Genomic DNA, 22,755 nt, shown 5'->3' with positions numbered 1-22,755 from the left:
AATTTTTATGACCTATTTTAGCAATTTGTGCATGATTATGATACATCAACATTAGTTCTTTTCTATTAAAATAAAAAGATCAAGTAGACATAATAGTTTTACAATATATTGATTTTAAATTAATAAACGTTTCATTTAACATTAATTATTATACTAGCAACACTGAAATCATATGACAATCAGTCCTATTTTGTGAATTGTGATCCTTCGGGGTGTAGCGATTCAACAATGGCTCTGTTTTGGATAACTCTGGTCTTATCCATTATTGGTAAGCTTTTTTTTAACTATTTGGTTTGTAAGTAGGAGAATAAATAATTAACACTTCAATTTTTAAAGGAATACACGCTGGGGGTGAGTTTAGTGTGCTACACAGCCCGAAATCCTTGAAGTTTTCTGGTGCATCCAAGACGCTGGAGAGTTCAATAAAGGAAGTATTTTCAGCTTCTCTTGGACTCACCGTAGAAGAAGTAAGTATTATTGAACTTGTAATCATTTTATACTAGTACAAAAATAGGCACGTGATATAAAATTTATGTGATAATCCATTATCCATAATCCATCCATCCATAATCATTCTAAGAAATCATTAAATTTATCGTTTCCAGAACTCAGACTGGACGGGACTTTCAATCGTTGATCCATTTGACACCCCTGAAGCCGTCGTCGAAGTGTATATCGATGGAGTATCCTCCCTTGGCAATGCAGTATGTAACTTGAATTACTATTTTGTCTTGTCAATAATAATGCCCATCGTATCGTGAATAATATCTATTTGCAATTGTTTTAGGCAGGATTGAAGGCCAAGAGCTACCCTCTTACTGTTGATGAGTATGAGCCAGATACATATGATGCAGTTACTCACAGAATTAAACAGCACTTTACAAATGGAGGCAACAAGCTTGTTAACATAAGATTATCAGAGCCTGATGATGTAAGTATCAATTATTTTTGAATTGTGAATAATATAAATTAGAAGGAATTAGTTCTAAATTTATGCTTGTAGAGTTTTTTTTGCTTTCAAATTTATCATGAAATGTATACTTAAAAAATAAAAAGTATTAAGGTTAAACAATTTATCATTTATTACAGTTGATTGCCTACTCTAAAGTATTTGGAGAAATTTCACCACCCAAGGTCGGCAAACAGTTGCTGCAACATCTGAAATATGATAGCTATGAGGAAGATTATCAGTTCCTCTACGAACTTGAGACATTGAAGGCTATCACTGCTAAGGTAATTGTATATTCCATCTGTGAGCACCTTTTAAAAAGTATAGTGGAATAAATATAGCTTTCGGTTTTTAGGTACTACTAGCTATGGCTACTTTTACTATACTGTTGGTCAAATAAAAATTACCCTCATGTGTGATAATGTTAAAATGTAAATAACTGTAATCTATCTGAGTTGTTATTATTAAATGAAAAACACAGTTTTAAATTTAATATAGCCAAAACTGTATAGGTGAGATATGAATAGCATGCAAATACATGATATTATAATGTGGTTATAGCACAGAATACATAATAGTAGCTAATCGCTACAGAACGGACACTCTCCGCCTCCCGCCAAAATTAAACACTTACCTCACCCCGCACGATCCACCCCTTACCTTACCTCACCCCCCATTTCCCGCAAGGACGATACCAACGACGTCTTAGACGAAACGCAACGAAGATTGACAACATTAATCAAATAAGTAGTCATTTTATTATTTTGGATTTATGATTATCGTTTTTCGTAGAAAATGGTTAGATTTTGTGCTGTTGGATGTATTTCATGAGAAAAACGCGAATTTTTTTTTACGCTAGTCACAAATGTGCCAACCATAAAGCGTTAACACACACATTTGCAGTCTCTACAGTGTGACTGTCAAAACTATAATTTTGTGTGGAGTGTCCGGGGTGTGGTTATAGTATAATATTTTCCTTTTTTCCAGATCAATGCTGGTGCCATTTCTGCTGATAATATTATTGACTGCTATAACTTCAGATTCACTTCACTACATGCCTTGTCTGATTTCCATGGACCCAACTCCCTGCAAACCAAAGAAGCCAAGAAACTCTTAGGTAAAACACAATTTATTTTTTTTAATATAAGGATTTGTTTTTTTTATTCTTAATTTGTTGCAATAATTTAACCCAATAATTATTATGGTGGAAATGAAATTCCATAGATGTTATGTGCAGGTCTTGGTTCTATCTTGATTGTACAAATATCTGTAATAATTTTAATAAACTAATCCCGTATTGCGAAACTCTCTAAAATGTCTCAAATAATTTTTAAGTACATATTACACTAATCCTAAAAATTGTAAAACTTGTTAAAAATGTTGGGAACATGGACGTATAAAAAAAGATGGACGGAGTATCGCCTAAACATTGAGTGAAGCCTAGTAATGGCGGCGACACATCTATGTGTGTGTGCCATGTTGCCATGGCAACACTATGGCAGCAGCTGTCCTGATGACAATGGCGGCTGTATTTTTTTCTATAAATTTTGCCGTAATAATTTTGCCATTAAAACATAAAAGAAATAACTTGCTTCCCTGTGGAATGTAATCCCTTGTGTTTTGTTATTTAAAATTGTACTGTTGCGACACCATTTAACCACGCAAGACGGCATTTTAAATATTTTTTGTGAAACAGTAACGCAGTTAATCAGTCGGTAGTTCACGACGTAATGGCGGCCGACTAGCTCACTATGGTGAGAATGTGTGCGTGTTCATTGTCTTTACACGATCGCTAGCTTACTACGGTGGCTTCACGTTGTTTGTTCGTAAAACGGCGTCCGTCTTTTTTTATACGTCCATGGTTGTGAATTAAATAATTATTTTATCCTCATCATCTCAATAATCATATTATCCTCAGGTGAAGCTCTGGAAGCACTCAGCAATGCGTTCGTAAGAGCGTATGATGGGTCTGTGTTGGTGACGGCTGTGACGACAGACGTGGCCCACACACGCCGTGCCGTTCGTGCCGCGCCCAATGAGCCCTTGAGACAGGAGCGCCCTGTATGTATAGATATATATATTTTTTATTACACGCTTTATATTAGCTTCACCTGTATGTTTGTTTGTTTGTAACCGACTTCTTTGGGCGCGATTTTGACCCACTTTAAACGGCCAGATTTCGTTCAAACTTTGTAGATTTATTGAGGACCGATGACAATACCCTAATTTGATAAAATTTTCTATTTTTTAGTTCGGTTTTCTATAAAAAGCGTTTTTTTAGTTTTTTTTAACTATTATTATTATTTAATGTTAATAGCAGGCAAACGAGCAGACGGGTCACCTGATGAACGAGCGGTATTTTGGGGAGGGCCCCAGAATACGTAGGGCGGCCTGAACAAGGTTGCTCAGGGAGGGATTCAGGGAGAGATATTATTTATAAATACACTTAAAAATGATATTATGGGTTTTTCCAACTTCACAGAATACTGTTCTTTTCGATTAAATTCTTAAACGTAAAAGATTTGTTGGAAATTTTCAATGCTGCAAAGATTATTTTCAAATTTTTTCCCTATATCCTAACAGATGGATGAATTTCTGCGAAGTGGTAATTCTTCTCGAAATGTAAGAGATCATTTAATGTTTTGTAAATATGTGTAGATAACGAACAAGTATTGTAGTGTAGACATAAACTGATTATTTTTTACAGCAGCAATAGTGTGTTAGTTATAGTATTCATCTGATTCAATATGAAATTCATTCTTATTTCAGTATTACAATAGATGTAATTGAAATAGGTACAGACCTATTAAACATGAGTACTTATTATAATGATAATTATTTTCTCTACAGGAGGATGACAACTACACAGCCGATTACGCCGCTATCTTCAACATCATCTTGTGGTTCGGCGTTGTATTTGCGTTCACTTTAGTCGCTATTGTGTATGCCATTATGGACATGGACCCAGGCAGGGATTCCATCATCTACCGTATGACAAACACAAGAATGAAGAAAGATAATTAAATTAATTAAAGTATTATATTGTGAAGACGAAAGTCCTCATGTGTGCGTGCATAGAAGTGCAATTTTATTTTCCTTAAATGTTCATTTTCCGCTTTGCGGTATTATACGTTCCAATATTGTGCAGGATGTTATAAATTCGCGAAACATATGTAGAGATACTTATTGTTATGTAAGTAAGTGTATAATAGTGTTATTATTTAAATAAATTATGTTCTCCAAAATTTGTTTTTATTTAGTAACAACCTTACCCAACCCAACAGTACCTTAGCACTAATAATGTATCATCATACCAATACATAATATTATGTGAATTGAAGCATTTAACAATTTTTTTAATTTTTAATTTTTTCTTGAAATATTTTAAAAATTATGGTGTGAAATGAAAGATCTGTATCGAAAACCAATTCGCTATTCCTATTAATTGTTGGGCAAAGTAATTAGTAGTTTTATGTTGAAATTGGTCCTCAAATGTCATACATGTACGTACGTATCTCAAAGTTATTATATAAAATAATTGGTAAATGGTAAATAATGTGAGAAAAATTTATATGTACCTCCTTTCGCCAGGCAAAGAACGTTTAAAAAAACCTTAGTGGTTACCTACTCCTGTATTTTTGATTGATACTAGTATGATAATTTAATTATGGTCTAGGTGACGATTTATTTACAAAGTTCTGTAATATAAAAGTACCTACATGGTCAGTGTTATTTGATTTAAAGCTATGTTTCTTTTTCCAATTTTCCTATATAATTCGGAAATTCAAAATACCTATGTAACGCTCAAGGACTGAAATCGCTCATTGAGCAAACAATTAGTACACAACGCACAGAGGTCGTGGCTGATCGGATTTCAATTATTTTTTGTTGTATTTTTCTCTGCCTTGGATTAAGATAAGTTAAGAGCAAACAAAAGAGCCGTTCTTCCATACAAACGTAGTCCGCTTTTCCTCCCTGGATTGTGCCACTAGTGACTAGAGCAATATATTTTTTACTATTAATCTATGGTAACTTTAGCCTTGTTCCTACGTTTTCCTTATTGTCATATTATCTTAATTATTAAAAAAGATATGAAACGTAAGAAATAGGACAAATTTTCCGATATGTTCCGCCTTCCATAAAACTTATTTTTGAACATTAAGTAGGTACATATAATATAAAAAAGCAAAACGTAGGAACATAGCCTATACTTTTCTCTACTATATTATGAAAAAAGTAATTAAATCAGTCCAGTATTGGAGGATGAAATAGCCGAAATAGGTGACTATGGAACGTCGAATTTGCGTAATTTTCCTAGGTATTTTCGGCCCGTTTCGCATTCTGTGGCATTCTGCAGTTGCCCCTGTCGCACCCGGGAGGCTTGAGGCATAGCGCGACAGCAATAGATAAATTTAAATCAAAAACGTAATTTAGAATTCTCTCACTCGTTTTATTGGATTTTAAAGAAAATTTCCCGTCCTTGCGGAGCCAGGAGATAGCAGTACGTAAATAAATGAAACAACTATGTAGTGTTTGTCAGTTTTATTAGTAAAGCACCAAAATAACTTCATCTTATTATCTATACAAATAAAAATGTCAATATAATATAATTGGTTAGAAATATTCAGATGTTATCTTAGTTATAAAAATACAATATTAAACAGTATATAGGCACTTAAACACAGCTAAAGTTATTTATTATTATAAGAATAACTTATAATATTTTATTAATCTTAAAATTAAATGCAACTTAATTGTAGTCAAATTATAATTAATTAGAGTAGTAAAATATATTTAATCTGTTGTAGTTCAATTAATTGATTACATAATAAGAATAATAAAAACGACCCTATAGGCTATAATATACAAAGTTTGGATATATGTATTATGTATTTATTTTTAAAATAAAATATAGATAAAACAATTTGTGTATATTATATATTTTTTGTAATAATCTTGTATACAGTCTTTTTTCAGTATATATGCAATTTGAAGAAAAATGTAAAAATCACGTACAATTTAGTATTTTTATCATTAACTATATAAACAATACTGAATCTTTAAAAAGGCACTGTGACAAACAAATAATTAGTATATATGCTACAGTCAAAACCCTGAACCAGTCAATATCCTTATTGACGGTTATTAAGGTTATTGACTAAGGGCGTCGGTTTATATCCTTATTGACAGATTTTATCTGAGAAAATCAGTTTATAAGGTTATTGACCGACACCCTTTGTTAATAACCTTATTGACTGATTTAAAGAGCAGACATTCATTCAATATAGGTTTAAACCAACATACTGAATAGATTTTAACACTTAAATCTTAGTAAAACTCGCTATTGTTTTACTTGCCCATTACAGAAAGATTTAAGTGTTAAAATCTATTCAGTACGTTACTACGTTGGTTAAAACCTATATTGACTGAATGTCTGCTCTTTAAATCAGTCAATAAGGTTATTAACTAAGGGTGTCGGTCAATAACCTTATTAACTGATTTTGTCAGATAAAATCAGTTACCACGGGAACGGGAACTATGCGGGTTTTCCTTTGAAAACGCGGGCGAAGCCGAGGGCGGAAATCTAGTACATAATATATTTCCATTTGAGATCTACTAACATATAATATCTAAAAATTGAATCGTTTGGCAATGACTGTTCATGATAGCTAAAGTATTTTCCTTTCTTAAAAATGGCACTACACCAGTATTAGTATGAAAGGGTTATTTCTACTGTAGTTCGTCGGTGGACTTTATATGTGTGTGGTATATCTGCTTGAAAGTTGTGCGATCAGATTCTTGTTTCTACACATGGTGTAGTATGCGACGTTGGTTTTGTGTATGTATTGTTTGTGTGTGTGTGACTGTATGAGTGTTTGTGCAGCAGTTGTAGTTTTTGCGTAAAGTGAATGTGCGCACCGTGTAGTGCACGGTACTTATATGCGAAATTTAGTTCTTGCGCATTTTAGTCTGCAGTGATATGTGTGTGAGCGTGCAAATGAGGTTTGTGCGCATGGGTGCCGGATATGTCCTGTGGATGGTGTGCGCGTGTGTGCAGCGCCAGCTCGTTGTACTCGCTACTTATGTGTATATGTACTTGTGTATGGTGTGAAGTGTGTGTGTGTGTGTGTGTGCAGTTAGTTCCTGTGCATGTTGCAGTGGTGCAGCTCGGGCGGGAAGCGCTCGTAGCAGCGGCGGCAAGCAGGCCGCTCGTAGCACACGTAGCACTTGTCTGTGTGTGCGCAGTTAGTTCCTGCGCATGGTGTAGTGGTGCGCGCGGCGTAGGCGGCGGCGTAGCTCGGGCGGGAAGCGCTCGTAGCAGCGGCGGCACGCGGGCCGCTCGTCGTACTCGTAGAACTTGCTACGCGTTGACAGCGCGCTGTCGCACACTGAGCAAGCGAAATGGTGCACGCACCACGCCTTGTTCAGCGCTGTGAACACTGCAACAAGACAAAGACATACAACTTATACTAAGTGAAAAGATTGAAATTTACATACAACTTTAAATTACAGATAACTTTAAGGTTTTTTTTAAATAGTTTTACTATTAATAAAGATTAAATTACGATTGATTTTACTTACCGTCGCCAGCAATGACCTGGTTACACACATAACACAAGTTCCCGAACAGCTGATGGTAGTGCTGTTCGCAGTACGCAAGACCCTTTTTCTCATAATGGCGGTGGCCATGGAAAGGCTTCTCGCATTTAGCGCAAACGAAGTGCTGTAAAATTTTGTTTATTTATGTTATAATGGTGTTGTTTGAATTTTTGTTATTTTGTATTAATTATAATTATATCATACCTTTTATACAGTACATATATGTTCATTTAATGAGAACCATACAAGGTTTGGAGAATGTATTTCAGAATGCATATAATTATTATTTGACAGCACAAAAAGATAAAATTACATATTTAAATAAATTATAATATAAATAAATATTTAATAAATTATATAAATATTTAATAATTTAAATAAATATTTAATAAATTATATATTCAAAACAATATTACCTCAACATGCCAATGCTTGCCGAGTGCAGTTACAATCCTCTCTTCAATGGGACGGCGACACGCACCGCATATCGGTATTCCCATTTTATCGTGGCAACGCAGGCAGAATAGATTATTCTGAAAGAAAATGAAAAGGTTTTTATATTGCCGCCAATGAAGTATATTGTAGAGAGCGCAATATTGGTAATAAATGACAAGAACATTTATTTTTCATCATTTGTAGTTTGTAAGTACTATACTCATATGATGAAGTTTGTTTCATTGAATGCGCTAATCTCAGGAACTACGGGTCTCATTTGAAAAATTGCTTCAGTTAGATAGCACTTTTATAAAGCCTTTAACCTACCCAGTGCGTAAAATATTACGATTATGGTCACCAGAATAATACTAACCACATCATTAGCAGCGTACCCAGGTCTATTCTTGACCTCTCGAGCGGTGTGATCGAGCTCAACCCCACACGTGGCGCACGTAAAGTGGTACCCGTGGTACACTTCCCCACGGTAACGTAGCGGCTCACCGTCTATCACACCACTGTATGGACAATTCTTATTAGAATACATATAGTGTTCACCCATTAAGCCCCGAACGGCCCGATCGGGCCATGACACAATAGATTTTCTATTATGTCTGTGATTCCGGGAGCTGATTTATTAATAATATTTATAACTTCACACACCTGGTTTAATAATACGTAGATGTCTGTTTATAGGATTTGTTATAACGTCATACAAATCCTATATCATATAAATTTAATGAATTTGTAATGACACAAATTCATTTAATTTATTCATTCATTTGGGAAAGACAAATTTACATATGTGAAAATTGAAAACATTAAATAACCCAGCAACATAGGGACAAGAATTTGTACCGATTTATCATGATCCACACATTTGAATATAATATGTAGTTCTAAATAGAGTAAATATCTAATAAATATTATAGGACTAAAATGATAATAGGATATCTTTTTTTTCAGTAAATTGTACTTACTGGCACTTATGGCAAATGTAGTTTTGCAAGCCATCTGCTTTGATGCGTGCATTGCATGTATGGCACAAGGCGCGTCCAGCGTTTTTAATGAAACCGGCATCAGCTAACTCCATGTTACATTCTTCACAACGGAAACATGCTGGATGCCAGTTGGCATTCATTGCCTTAATGACACGACCAATCACAAATTCACCTATAAATTTAAGTTCATTTATGTAATATCGTAACTTGTATTAATAGAAAAAATGAATTGTAACATTGAATTATATCTTTTATGAAATGGATAATATTCAGTACTTTCTTTCATATTTAAAATAATTTAGTAAATGTGTTATGCTAAAAGTTGATTTAATTTAATAATGTACTTACGGCATTTGCCACAACAGGGTGCAAAGAGCACTTGAAAGTCCCTTTCGCAATATTTCCGTCCTTCAAATTCGTAGTACACTCCATCAGGGAAAACACGAAAACATTGTGCACATCTATTAAAATAAAAGTTACTTCATAAAATTTTAACAGAATTAGACAAAAAAAAATTGTTGCGTAAAAGAGATAACTCAAGAAGAGCTGAATTGATTTCAATGATTTTTAGTCTGATGGATTTTTCCCAGCCCGGATTAAAATAAATACTTGTATGTAGTACTTAAAATAAATTCACTTACACAAAGCAGTTTGTATGCCAAAGTTCACCATTAGAATTAACAATTTTCTCATTTGGCTCAAAACCATCTCCACACCTTGTACAGAACATATTATCAAGTGACATCCTTCCTAAGCTGTAAGGATTAATTATTTATTAAGTATGAAATTAAATAATTATAAATATTATCTGTCAATTTAAGATAAATACTTAAATATGAACAAGAAATAAGTTACAAAAATTCTCATCCAGCTGAGAATTGCTACAATTGTTCAAAACATATAACTTATTAAAAAAAAGATCTCAAATCTCTCCATTATTCCAATGCTCACAAAAACTAACAATAAAATGGGAGGTTTTACCATGGGTTTTACTTTAATTTAATTTTAGATTTTAACATAATACTATAAATAATGGGAAAATATTAAACAGTTATTATTTGTTATATTTCCTGTTATTTCGCAGATTCCAAAATGAGTCACACAAGGAATAAATTGTAATACATTTAATGGATATTGGATTTAGTTCTTATATAAATCCTAAAAAAATAAATAACATAATTATTAATGAAGAGTTATTGAAGTGAGAAGCTGAATTGTGCTAATGTAGCGTATATGTGCTGCTTAAAAGATGTTTTATTAGTCAATATGTAATAATGCATCATCCTTTTAGAAATGAGGTCGAAGCATGGGTGACTTTGTATTTGTAAATATGTAGGTTAAGAACTACTAACATATAATAATATTAAATGCGTTTTAGAATTTGCATGAAGAAACGAATAGTTATGCGTAGGACCACTCCCACATCATTGCTTACCCTGGCATTTTGAATCTTATAAGTAACAAAATTATAGAGCCACTTTCTTAAAGTTTTCTGTCAAAAAAACACTTTCAATAAATAAAAAAACAGTCACCAATTTCTTGAAAAATAAATAAACATCTGAACAAATGATGTAATGCTAACAAAAATAGATTTGACTATACCAGAAATGAACTCACTTTTGATTCGTATAACTTGAAGCACAAAAACTGTTACATTAGAATATTACATATATTGCAGTATTGAAGTTATATGGCAAAAAAAAATTCAAATAATCTGTAGATTTTTTGATATTAAAATAAAAACAAAAACAGTTGGAAACAGTAACCCACAGCAGCAGGCCAACAGAGAGCAGAGGGGAAAGGCATCAGCGGTCAAGGGGCGAGGGGTATGACAAATTGGTGACAGTCACAGGTCACAGGTGACAGTGGAAATGGCACATTGAGCCGCGTTCAATACATTTATTATAGAATCTACTATTTACTACATTTTACATAAAAATAATTTATTGTCGATCCAAGGTCTTATTAATTTTCTTGTTGATGTGCAATGTTAGTAGAAGTTATGGAGATTACTACACTCCTAGTAAGGAGCATTTAAATTACTATTTTTCATTAATTATTCATTCATTAAACATATTTTGTGCAATAGACCTTCCCCGTTTTCCAATTACAGCACTAGAGCGCATTATGCGGCATAATGAATTGAATTGAATCGTAAACAATGAACTATTGTTAATTATTTAAAATAATAATTTAAAAAATATATTCATGAGTTTTCAATCTATAGTGGTTTAAAGTTAACTCAAAAATGGAGCATTTTCGTAAATTTTCTAAAAAATCTTAGAGAAAGTGTAAGAAATGTTATAGTATGCTATATATTCGTGATCTACTTAATAAGCTCTTTCATTTGATACTCCACACGGCATGTTTTGGAAATTTTTATTTTTTTCTTTGTATGCCATATTTAATTACCGGGGTGGGGGGAGGGGGACCACAAAACTGGTTGGCAACATCTGTCTATAGGATGTCTGGGATCTATACAATATATATCAGAAGTCAGATTTAGGTCCGCTATTTTTGCAAACGAACATCTCCTTGGAGCCTGCTCTAAGGTTATTGCTAACTCTATGAATATTTTTTTTTCAACACTGAACTTATCGCAACCTGCTGGTGCGTTTCACGTTCCAATTAAGCATCAGCATAATTCGGCATTGTGCGGCACTGAGTCGCATTATGCTCTGTAATTGGAAAACGGGGTGGGTGTCTACGGGCGTGGTGAATGGCATAACCTGGCATAGGGCATAAAGTTTTAACCTGTGGTTTTAACGTAATTTTGTTGACATTATTTTGTCAGTTCACAGTTGTCACTGTCATATAAAAATTCGCGCTTTGCGTATCACAGAGCATTGAGCAAGTAATATTTGCGTACCTATTGTTTTAATGTTGACAAAAAACTTAAAAACACTTATAAGTTTAATATTAATAAGCCTTTTACATACAAAAGGTTTCACTCCTGCAGTTACACAGTGCAGTTTCATAATTGTGTGTAAAACTAATGAAACTCCTGACTAAAATAAATTAACCAACAGAGCAATGGAAACGGAGGACAACGAATCAAACTTGAGTACATTGAAGGAGATGATTCTAGATGAAGGAAAGTTAGTCACTTATATAACTTTGAGTAAGGACCTTTGCATTCATGTTAATCGCAGCAAATTGTTACTTATAGATTTTATTGAATCAATTAAACAAGACAACCCAAAACAAGAGTTAAGCGTCAATTATCTGATATCAGGATTAATTGATGATAATAAAGCTAAAGTTTCCGTTTGTCCAAAAGATGAGTTAGTAATAATGCAGAAAACTTTCAAAATAATATTTTTTCAGCATATATACAGTGTTTGTAAAGGAACATCACATATAGATCCTTCTGCTTACGTTTCTCTCAATAAATATGATGATTTTAATTTATGTTCTGGTGTAATTAGAAATAGCAATTGTATCAAACGGTCTTTTGAGGAAATAAATAACCTTAAAAGTAATAGCCAAGAAGTCATAGTTGACAAAAAACCTATTTTATCACAAAAGAAAAATACTAAAGAGGCAGTACCCAAGGCTGCTAGTGGAAATAAAATAGAAAAGAGTATGAATACTGAATCTAACCATAAGGAAATTAAGAAAGAAGTTATATCCCCTCAAAAAGAAAACATTAACAAACAAATTGTTAGCAAACCTTCTGCTCAGAAAGGAATTGCAGGATTCTTTAATAAGCAAAATGGTATTAATAAAAAGAAAGAACCACCATCAAAACCACCTGTAAAAGTTGAACCAGCTATCATAAAAGAAGAAAATAATGTTGTTGAGAAAATGGAAACAGATGATGTAGAAGTTGAAATTCAAGTTAAGGCAGAGGTGAAGAAAGAAAAAGAAGTAAATGGAAATAATAAAGTCTTGAATCAAATTAAGAAAAATTCTAAAGTTGATAAAAAACGTAAAAGAGTTCTGCGAGTGTCAGACAGTGAAAGTGAAGATGAAAATGATCCATTTGTAGAGGAAGATAAAACAAATGAAAAAATTCATGATTCAGATGATGAAATCCCTCCAACACCGGCCGTAAATACTTTAAAGATTACAACTGGAATTGTAAACCCTCGGAAAAAACGAAAAGTTGTTGATAAAACCTATATGAGTGATGATGGTTATGTAGTAACCAAACGTGAAGAAGTCTATGAAAGTTGTTCAGATAGTGAAAATAAAGAAGAGAAAGAACCAGTGAAAAACTCTTTAAAAGAGGAAAAAATTCCATCTGTAAAGGAAAAAAATGAAATTTCACCTAAAGCTAAAGCTAGTGAAACAAAAGCTTCTAAGAAAAAAAAATCACCCCCTCAGAAAGGAAAACAAGCCACATTAATGAATTTCTTTAAAAAGAAATAAGAAATCTAATCATCAGTGTTAATGCATTTTTCACATATTTCAGGGTTATAAATTTGAACAAAATAAAATTATGTTGATAGATTCTTAGAAATCAAGTTGAGTTCAAGGGTTCAATTTTTATTACTTAAATTACTTGTCTCTAATCATGAAATGTATATTCAGAATTTAACTATAAAACTCATCAAAATATTTTATTCTCATTGACAGGAAGAGAAATAAATACAATAATTAAAAAAAAAACGTTTTATTTAATATTTTTTTGAGCCTATTGCAACCATCCAATCTGGATGAACTTGTATATCAACAAGGTAGGAGCACTTTGTATTGTAGGTGGATGTTGAATTTTCTTGATTTGATAATTGCCTGAAAAAGATATAACATATTAATGTAAGCTCTACATATTGTAACAGATTTATTTATTTATTTATTTATTTTACAAAGGATAGCCAACAATTGTTAACACTAATTTTAGACATACAAGGAGAATGCAATTTAACAAATCAAGTGCAACAATTAATTATAGGCTAACACCACATGCCTTCAAAAACGGTTATGATTTAAGAACAAAAAAAAACTGATAGCTACACAAAATAACGTTTAACAATTATCAATAAAATATCTATTTAAAAAAATAATGTCAGTCAAATGTAAGTCAGATATATACTGAAATAAAATATTTAAGTTCACATATTGTTTCAAGGAATTAGAGGAAGTACTGTAACTTATTATCAATTCCTAAATTAAAATTTCCTGCTTTTCTTAATTTATTTACAATCATTTAGAGCTTATTTCTTTCTTGAAATCATACATTACTAGCTGTATAAATTTTACCAATGACAACTTACATAATATTATCTTTTTGTAAAAACGTATAAGTACTTACTTATTTTTTAATTGACTGTCCCACATAACTTTTACTATGCCATCCATACCAGTAGAACAGAGAATAGAATTGTCTGTAGTCATATCGCTTAGTTCCGAGGATACTCTATTTGTAAGAGAAGGTTTCCCAACTGCTGACCAATCTAATGATGTCACTTTTCCATAATGGCCTCTATATTCATGAACACATGTACATCCAGCTAAATCCCATATTTTTATTTTTTTATCATCACCTGTAAAAAAGTACGCAAGTTTAGTATGTAGTAAAACGTTAAAAATAATGCCGTAAGAGTTTTACGCTTAGCAACACATTTGGTGATTCATTATCACTACATAGTATAAAGCAGTCGCTTCCCGCATCTGTCCTTATGTCTAAATTTTGATGCTGTTTTTTTCATTATATAGTGATTCTCGAGGAAGGTTTAAGTATATAACTAGAGGTCCGCCCCGGCTTCGCCCGTGGTACATATTTCGCAATAAAAGTCCTTTCTCGGGTATCAAAATATCTCCATACCAAATTTCATGCAAATTGGTTCAATAGTTTAGGCGTGATTGAGTAACAGACAGACAGACAGAGTTACTTTCAAACTCAAACTCAAACATTTATTTATTCAATTAGACTTCTTGGAGAAGCACTTTTGAAACGTCAATACATATTTTTTACATTTACCACCGATTCGGAAAGCAGTATCTATGGAGAAGAACCGGCAAGAAACTCCATAGTTGCTCTTTTAAATCATATCAGTATTACAATTTAATTTTACAAAATATGTAACTGTATATTATCATAATATGCCAGAGAACTGTCCTGTGGTTTTTACGCGATAACCCTCCATGGGTTTTTATCTTCCATATATTCCTTAATGCTGTAATAGGCTCTCTGAACTAATACGTTTTTTACATAATTTTTAAATTTAGCACTACTAAACTCTTTGATACTATGAGGAATTCTGTTGTAAAAAAGTATACCTTGGCCCATAAATGAATTTTTAACTTTAGCTAGACGATAAAATGGCATTTCAATTTTATTTCTGTTCCTTGTGCCATAACAGTGTCTATCTCCTACTCTTGTGTGTAAGTCTGCGTTTTTGTGTACATATAAAATGTTATTAAATATATACTATGATGGTACAGTGAGGATACCAGTATTCTTAAAGAGATCTCTTAGTGAGTCCCTAGCACGTAAATTATATATAGAGCGTATGGCTCTTTTCTGTAATATAAATATAGTTTCTATATCTGCAGCCCTGCCCCATAGCAGAATTCCATAGGACATAATGCTATGAAAGTAGCTAAAATAAACCAATCTAGCCGTGTCTTCATCGGTGAGATGCCTTATTCTTCGAACTGCATATGCAGCTGAACTAAGCTTAGCAGCGGTGGTGGCAACATGGGCCCCCCATTGTAGCATTTATAATACATATTAGTATGGATTTATTCGGGTTTAGCTAGTTATATAGGTATACCAGCGCTGGCGAGGTGCGTGCCGGCGGGCGAGAAGGCGAGCGCGCGCACGGGCCCGCGGTGCGAGCACAGCACGCGCACGAGCCGCGCGTCGCACACGCTCCACAGCCGCACGCTGCGGTCCGCGCCGCCGCTCGCTATGTACGCCTCGTTCGGGTGGAACTTTACGCACTGCAAATTTGAATGTTATGAAAAAAAAAGACGGGTTGCACTCCGGGAGTGCCGGCAGAAGTGAAAACTTGATTATTAACGTTCAGCATGTAAAAAAAAAAATCCGTCTTACGCTTTTTCGATCAGGCCACGTGTCCTGACGCGAGTTTAAGATTTTATACCCAACGCCGCTAAAGAAGTTTTCACTTCAAAAAATATATGGAGAATTTAAATAATAAATTAATTGACCAGCACAATTAACAAGCAATTGGTTTCCACTTTATACTTATGAAAGAAATAATGGAAGGAAATACTTACTGTGACATCAGACATGTGGCCGATAAAAACTCTAATAGGAAATGTCCTATCAAGAGACCATAATTTAGCTGTTCGGTCATGGGACCCTGTTACTATAAATAGACCATTTTTCGATACATCCAGGCACCAAATTGGATAGTTGTGGCCTCTGAAAAATTTTCATATTATAGTTTAAATTTATGAATGAAATAATTATTTTTCATATACATAGGTACCAATAATGATTATTTAAAAAGAAAGATTACCTATATATAGAAGCACATGAGTAGTCTGATATTCGCCACGCTCTCATAGTATTGTCATGTGAAGCTGATAGAACTAATTCCTCTCTAGACAATATACTGACAGCTTGTATTGGGCCGGAATGTCCTCTTAGCGGTACTCCTGTTCCTATTTGTCTATAAAACAAAGATAAGTACACTTTTCGTAAAGTTTATTCTAAACCTTTTAAAGGATAACACCAGTAAACGTTACTAACTAACTAACATAGCTTCTAGCCAATATATTTGGTATATTTCTTAACTTGCAAAAATTACTTTCAAATCTATTAATCCGTCAGTCCTCGGATCACAGACACAATAGAAAATCTATTGTGTCTCGGCCCGATCGGGCCGCTCGGTGGTCAATGGGTTAAAAACATTTTTATCGAATTTCAATAATAATAATTAGTTGTTATGTATACCTCGTATTATCAGGAATATCTTCAGGTTCAATTGGTACACTGCATGCAAGTTCAAACTCGGAAATATTTTTATTGACACGTCTATTAATATTATTTTGTCCAAGATCCCACAATCGAATTTCGGAATTACTAAATCCACCGCATAATACATTACAATACTGGTCCGTTTTCGCGCAAATCAAACTGTAAAAATGTATTAAACGTAAGTATAAAATCCCAAAAATATATTTCACAATTATTATAAATAACAAAATCTGAAAGAAAAACCATTTCCAAATCCTTTTATTTCCATTGAATTTATAAATTTTTCACAATATTAATCTTCATAGAAACTTTAGTTTGGGGGGGTCAAAAATGTTGCTTATAAATTAAAAAAATTGGTTGTTTGTAAAGTAGGTTTACGATCGAGATGTTTACGTGATAATGTCTTATTGGTGGCAGCGCTCGAGATGAGACGGGAGATCGGTCCGTCTCTCTCTCTCGTTATACCTGCGATCGCGCTCGTGAGGTTTTGGTGTGACACAAGTTTCTGAACATGTCACCCGACTAAAACGATTTTAAAACGTTATCACATCAAAATTAATTGATATCTTACTTGGTATCAGGTGCACCTATTTTGTACAATTTAAGTGGAACCAAAGAATCTCGTACACTTTTAATGGCGTCCTGAAGATCTCGTAGTTCCTTATCCACTGATTGATATTCTGCATGCCCATTGCATTTAGAAAATATGTCCGATGTATCTTAAAAAAGTCACATTTTATTATATTAGCTTATAAGCATGATATTATTAATAATAATAACTTGAAAAATGTAAAATAAATAAAGCATAAAGACAGACAAATAAATAAATTACCATTTTTGTCATTTATATTGAAATCAAAATTTTTTGAGTTTTCCTTTGACTCGTCTTCTTCTTCATCCTCCTGTTTATGGAATATTTGCGATTAAATTAAATAAAATTAATATTCAATTAAAAATTGAATATATTTTTATAGATTAAGTGATATTTTCATAAGGCAAGATTACACAAATAAATAGGTGCTGACATCTAATGATGAGAATAAAAAATTCCAAATTGTGTATTTTGTATATTGCACAAAACTAAGTTAACAGATTTGTTTGTAATTTTTATACTTACAACATTATTTTTACTATTTTCTCCATTAACATCTATGTGAAACCAAGTCTGTAAGACCTGTATTAGTAGTACATGGCCATGTTTCGCTAAGTATGCTTTTAGTACATTCAGTGAATCTTGTGAGAGGCACATGTCAAATTTACAAGACCTAAAATATGCAACAATTTGAATAAAAAAATTAAATATTTTACAATTAATAAGAAGTTATATATACAAGGTTTATTTTAAGAATGGTTTGCTAGTAGCAATTGCCAGTAAAAGGATTATTAATCTAATTAAAGTAGTAATAGTTTTTGGGTACAAACAAACAAAAATATCCTTAGGTTCATAAATATGATTAGATCTATTTAAAAATATATATATATATTTTTAAATAGATCTATTAGTATATATATATATATATATATATATATATATATATATACTAATATTATAAAGCTGAAGAGTTTGTTTGTTTGTTTGAACGCACTAATCTCGGGAACTACTGGTCCGGTATTAGATAGTTCGGTGTTAGATAGCCCATTTATCGAGGAAGGTTATACGCTATATTTCATCACGCTACGGGCAACAGGAATGGAGCCCAGGGGGGTGAAACCGCGCAGAGCAGCTAGTTAAATATATATAACACACTATACACATATTAAGTAATCTTCATTTGTACCTGAATGCAGCAATTGTTGGCCTTGTCTCTATTTCTTGTAAAGTATATACAGATCCAATATCTTCCAGTAACTGATTCATATAATCTTTTTCAGGAGTTTCATTATCTATTGTGCCATTTTGGAGGGAATTAAACAGCTGTTCTAGGCTGTTAGGTCTATATAAAGCAGAGGGAAGATTTCCATCTATAGGCTGATGGTAAGATAGGTCCTTCTGAGGAAGTGTCACCGAGTGCCTCTTGAGAAACATTTGAGCAGGTCCTCCATGACCTCCTCTTAACATTTCCAAATAGAGATGACATAAAAGTGGTGTTAATAAACCAAGCAACTCATTTTTTACCTTTTCTATTTTCAAATCTTTTATAAAGTTAAATAATCTGAAATACATAAAATAGTATTAAATTAAACATAAGGAAATTGTAAATTTTAAAGTGAATGAATGCATATAGCATTAAGTTTAATAAAGTATGAGGAAATTTACCTGGTGTATTGTGTGTCATATTGCCCTGGGTCATTATTGATACATGAAAACAAAATAGAGTTGGCACGGCTAGATTCACATTGTACTATAGTAGCTACAGCCATTTCTTCAGCACTTTGGCTTACTGTATTATTGCTATTAAATACATCAATTTCCTTAAAAATATGAAATGATCAAAAAAGACTTATGAATAAGTAACACTCATCAGATTTTTATCACTTTATGTAGGTACTGGGTATACTTACAGGGTAATTTCGTCTTTCTAAGTAGGATGTAACAACAGCTTTAACTGCATCATTTTTATTTCTTTTCATTGATAATTTTCGGAGCTTGTCTTATTTGTAGTCAACCTATATACTTTCATACAATAAATAAATAGAAAATTATTGAATGAACAACATTAAATAGATAAATTTAGTTTTAGGGGGTACTGTATTGTATAATAAATATTTTTAATAAATCAACAATCATACGTCAAAAGTCAAAACTGTTAACTGACAGCACACTGACATATTACTTGCTCTGTGACACTGACACTGACACCTTCAAGTTTTTTTTCTCATCTATGTCAATAAGACTGAACTATTTGCCAGATTTCAAGTGGCCCAGGCAAGAATCTGTGAATTTTTAAAAAGGATGCCTTGCACCACAGCCTTGCACTGTGGTTATGCACGTGCAATTTTGTCCCTGCGCTAAATCTTAATCACAGATCTTAATATAGATTTTTGAAAACGATAGGCCCACTAGCAATTTTTTTTTAATGTTGTAAATGAAATGTTCCATTGCTAAAATTAAACCTTTTTGTACCTATACTCCGTGGTTCCACCGGCTTCTTTGCACTGTGTAGTACCAAGGGCTCCTGGATTCGACTTCCGGTGGGGACCAACGAAAAAAATATCTCGATCTGGTAGGACACAGAAGGCTGATATCCAACTAATAGTCCCTAAAGTAAATCGATCAGCGAAAAAGATGCATTAAATAAAGCATATAAATTTTTGTACGACGTAATGTAGGGACGTAATACGATGAAAAAATATTAAAGGAAAAGTTCAAACTTGTTTACTTAGGCTTATGATCTCTATTTCGTTCCTAAATCCGACCCTGCTCAGAAGTTATAAGCACCCACACTCAACACTGTTTTTAAGACCACGTTGAGTATGAGTAGTGTGAGAAGTACTATCCTAATGATCATTTCGTAAAGTAGTGCGTATCTAGATCAAATAGACTAGTAAAATGTTGCTTCGAATTCATATCACTTGTTTAATTTTATTATGTACACACTTCGCATCTGGGACAATTCAATCATTAAATTCTATATTATTCAACGAGAATTATGAATTTATTGATTTGACCTATTCCTTCGATAAGACTTCAATGTATTGGCCCGGTGCGCAAAAGTTTGATTTTATAAATCAAAAAATTGTCGAATTAGGCGATGGAACACAGTAAGTAATGTATAATTCTTTAAAAATAAGTTTTATGTAAGTAATTTACCTATGAATACGTATTACGTATAGCATTTTCAGTTAATGTTTCATATTTTATTATTAAGTTGTCCTTTGCAAATCTCATAACCATATTTATTTGATGGTTTCATTAAAATATAAAGAGCTAAATTAATATCTTTTTATACAGGTATGCTCTCAATGATTTTGCTACATCTGAACACACAGGCACCCATGTTGATGCTCCATATCACTTTAATGAACATGGGCAATTTGTTGCAGATATTCCATTGGAGAAACTCATTGTACCACGTGAGTGATATACTATACGATAATATACGAAATTATCGATTATAATGTCCATGCAAATTGATTCTGTCAGCTAGCGGAATCGTAGCTGCTTCTAAAGAAATTTCCCAGTTCTATTAATATGAGCAAGGTCAAAATTGAACACAATGAATACGAGGGTATTGTTCATTTCATATTATGAATGAACGGGCGTTACGGTTGTAGGACTATTATTTAAATTTAAATTTTAAACTATTGTATTGACATATGCCTATCTATTATTTGTAATTAGATAATATTATGTACTTCAAAACAAAGTCTACAATCGCGCTGGTTTGTTTGGATAAACCCAAAAAGTACCTACCTACCTAACAGATTTTTGTAAGTACATACTTACGATGTTACGTGCTTTCTATGAATAAATAGATACATTGATTGATTCACGAGAAAAGTCGTCCAAAATTTTTGTATTAAAAAAACCGCGGAAAGCAATATACATCGATTATCGATACAGCATTATTTTTTTTTCTTAAAAAAATCTTTAAATCATACAATACACATCTAATAACATCAATACATATACTTAACATATAATAAAATCGCGCCCGTGAATAAACTCAAGCGTGCTGGCAATGTTACAAAGTGTAGTCTTGCACTTTGTGCAACCGACGCGAGGTGGATCGGAATTCGGAAGTGACCAATTAAACTTGATAATGCTGCATATTGACGTTCCACGAGGAGCTGGCTAGCGCAAATTTTATCAATCATTTCTTCCGGGCTGATAATAACTTGTACAATGGTTAAGATTAGGGTATCAATAAGCATATTTTTTTCAGTCGGTCAAGGTTTTTGGAGATAGTCATAAAAACTAAATATAATGGAAAAAATAATTCCTTATTGTATGTAAGTAGAACAATTTAAACAAACAAACAATTCAATTTGTTTGAAATCAATAAACCAAAAAAACAACACTGTACCGACATAAAATAAGAGTATAATTATAATAACTATTTTTTTTTATTTTACAGTGATTATTGCCGACCTAAGTTCCATAGTCAACGACGACCCCAATTTCGTTGTACAAAAACATCACTTGGACTATATGATAAACGATAACTTTGGAAAGCCGTGTTTGATTGTTTTTAAATTCGGCTGGAGTAAATTTATTAACGACAGAAACAAATACCTTGGCCTAGGAGCCAACAAAACACTTAATTTTCCAGGTTTTTTTATAATTATATATATAAAATTTCTTAAGATTATTAAAATAATTTATGGAAAGACTTCATTAATGATAATATGTGAAGACGTTATTACATCAAGGTACCGGAGTACTCGTCATAAATAGGGCTATTATAATTTATAGGTCTATTCCTTTCAGGCTTAAGTGGCGAGGTAATGGAATGGATAACGACCTCCTATAAAAAAGTCGTCGGAATTGGTGTTGACGTTTCATCTGTAGACCCTGGTTCGAGCAAAAATTTTACAGCCCATAAAATAGCTGCGGCTGCGGGATTATACAATATTGAGAATGTTAATCTATCCAGATCCATTCCAGGTATTTCTATAACCACAATATTTATTACTTTTACTCAATTATAAGCTCAAATTCTATTATCTAGTAGTAACATTTGAATTTCGTTTTCAGAATATGGCTGTACTGCATTAGTAATGCCAATGAAAATCTCGAAAGGGACTGGTGGGCCAGTGCGATTCGTAGCAGTTTGTCCAAAAGAAACTACAGAATTATAAATTATTACATTACGTTAAATAACATGAATAATACTTTATACTAATATGTAGTATGTATATCTAAATGTTTATCAGACAGTTATCGTACAATAAATAGATAACCTTTCGTTGTTTGTTGCTGTTTGTTTAGTTCCAAG

The 22,755-nt window shown here is 32.8% G+C and overlaps 5 protein-coding genes across 7 annotated transcripts; 3 read left to right on the top strand and 2 right to left on the bottom strand.

The window, feature by feature from the left end:
* Window positions 1–138: 138 nt before the first annotated feature.
* On the top strand, window positions 139–4,194 carry ATP6AP2 (ATPase H(+)-transporting accessory protein 2). The gene is made up of 8 exons (XM_089695541.1): window positions 139–268; window positions 337–467; window positions 606–704; window positions 788–931; window positions 1,090–1,233; window positions 1,937–2,066; window positions 2,868–3,010; window positions 3,800–4,194. Exons 1-8 carry the CDS (start codon window positions 229–231, stop codon window positions 3,971–3,973), a joined length of 1,005 nt encoding a protein of 334 aa, XP_089551667.1. The 5' UTR covers window positions 139–228; the 3' UTR covers window positions 3,974–4,194.
* A 1,282-nt stretch (window positions 4,195–5,476) lies between these two features.
* Window positions 5,477–10,806, bottom strand: stck (LIM zinc finger domain containing stck). 2 transcript variants are annotated; one of them, XM_089695539.1, is made up of 9 exons: window positions 10,600–10,806; window positions 10,418–10,474; window positions 9,624–9,737; window positions 9,331–9,443; window positions 8,962–9,154; window positions 8,358–8,499; window positions 7,966–8,082; window positions 7,532–7,673; window positions 5,477–7,389 (listed from the first exon to the last, which is right to left on the bottom strand). In XM_089695539.1, the coding sequence occupies exons 2-9, from the start codon at window positions 10,423–10,425 to the stop codon at window positions 7,196–7,198; spliced, it is 1,023 nt and encodes a 340-aa protein (XP_089551665.1). In that variant the 5' UTR covers window positions 10,426–10,474; window positions 10,600–10,806; the 3' UTR covers window positions 5,477–7,195. The 2 variants fall into 2 exon arrangements, with proteins under 2 accessions (XP_089551665.1, XP_089551666.1); XM_089695540.1 differs by lacking the exon at window positions 10,418–10,474 and having other exon boundaries at window positions 10,600–10,804.
* A 973-nt stretch (window positions 10,807–11,779) lies between these two features.
* Window positions 11,780–13,560, top strand: LOC149488424 (uncharacterized). The gene has a single exon (XM_089695555.1). The coding sequence runs from the start codon at window positions 12,016–12,018 to the stop codon at window positions 13,354–13,356; it is 1,341 nt and encodes a 446-aa protein (XP_089551681.1). The 5' UTR covers window positions 11,780–12,015; the 3' UTR covers window positions 13,357–13,560.
* A 24-nt stretch (window positions 13,561–13,584) lies between these two features.
* Window positions 13,585–19,612, bottom strand: wda (will decrease acetylation). Its single transcript, XM_089695554.1, has 12 exons — window positions 19,379–19,612; window positions 19,134–19,288; window positions 18,655–19,029; window positions 17,994–18,141; window positions 17,709–17,778; window positions 17,448–17,595; window positions 16,853–17,035; window positions 16,416–16,568; window positions 16,171–16,318; window positions 15,705–15,873; window positions 14,240–14,471; window positions 13,585–13,719 (listed from the first exon to the last, which is right to left on the bottom strand). The coding sequence occupies exons 1-12, from the start codon at window positions 19,445–19,447 to the stop codon at window positions 13,605–13,607; spliced, it is 1,965 nt and encodes a 654-aa protein (XP_089551680.1). The 5' UTR covers window positions 19,448–19,612; the 3' UTR covers window positions 13,585–13,604.
* A 558-nt stretch (window positions 19,613–20,170) lies between these two features.
* Window positions 20,171–22,731, top strand: LOC149488422 (uncharacterized). 2 transcript variants are annotated; one of them, XM_089695564.1, is made up of 5 exons: window positions 20,171–20,578; window positions 20,769–20,890; window positions 21,895–22,089; window positions 22,248–22,424; window positions 22,492–22,731. In XM_089695564.1, the coding sequence occupies exons 1-5, from the start codon at window positions 20,367–20,369 to the stop codon at window positions 22,533–22,535; spliced, it is 750 nt and encodes a 249-aa protein (XP_089551690.1). In that variant the 5' UTR covers window positions 20,171–20,366; the 3' UTR covers window positions 22,536–22,731. The 2 variants fall into 2 exon arrangements, with proteins under 2 accessions (XP_089551690.1, XP_089551689.1); XM_089695563.1 differs by having other exon boundaries at window positions 20,219–20,578; window positions 22,515–22,731.
* Window positions 22,732–22,755: the final 24 nt, after the last annotated feature.

This window comes from Colias philodice, chromosome 5 (genome assembly GCF_061535455.1).
Source record: "Colias philodice isolate Cphi_HAF_F1 chromosome 5, ilColPhil1 Martin Lab GWU primary, whole genome shotgun sequence".
Lineage (NCBI taxonomy): Eukaryota > Metazoa > Arthropoda > Insecta > Lepidoptera > Pieridae > Colias > Colias philodice.
Note: the sequence above shows the minus strand (reverse complement) of the source record. Positions and strands in the feature narration are given on the sequence as shown.

Coding starts and splice junctions, on each gene's coding strand:
- stck (XM_089695539.1), bottom strand. Junction 9,155..9,330: donor ACCCTGTTGTGGCAAATGCC/GTAAGTACATTA, acceptor TTAAATTTATAG/GTGAATTTGTGATTGGTCGT. Junction 7,390..7,531: donor CCAGGTCATTGCTGGCGACG/GTAAGTAAAATC, acceptor GTCTTGTTGCAG/TGTTCACAGCGCTGAACAAG.
- ATP6AP2 (XM_089695541.1), top strand. CDS start 229: ATGGCTCTGTTTTGGATAACTCTGGTCTTATCCATTATTG. Junction 269..336: donor TCTGGTCTTATCCATTATTG/GTAAGCTTTTTT, acceptor CAATTTTTAAAG/GAATACACGCTGGGGGTGAG. Junction 932..1,089: donor GATTATCAGAGCCTGATGAT/GTAAGTATCAAT, acceptor CATTTATTACAG/TTGATTGCCTACTCTAAAGT.
- LOC149488424 (XM_089695555.1), top strand. CDS start 12,016: ATGGAAACGGAGGACAACGAATCAAACTTGAGTACATTGAAGGAGATG.
- wda (XM_089695554.1), bottom strand. CDS start 19,447: ATGAAAAGAAATAAAAATGATGCAGTTAAAGCTGTTGTTACATCCTAC. Junction 19,289..19,378: donor TAGAAAGACGAAATTACCCT/GTAAGTATACCC, acceptor CATATTTTTAAG/GAAATTGATGTATTTAATAG. Junction 15,874..16,170: donor GCCACATGTCTGATGTCACA/GTAAGTATTTCC, acceptor TCAAATTTGCAG/TGCGTAAAGTTCCACCCGAA.
- LOC149488422 (XM_089695563.1), top strand. CDS start 20,367: ATGTTGCTTCGAATTCATATCACTTGTTTAATTTTATTATGTACACAC. Junction 20,579..20,768: donor GAATTAGGCGATGGAACACA/GTAAGTAATGTA, acceptor CTTTTTATACAG/GTATGCTCTCAATGATTTTG. Junction 22,425..22,514: donor TCTATCCAGATCCATTCCAG/GTATTTCTATAA, acceptor TTTCGTTTTCAG/AATATGGCTGTACTGCATTA.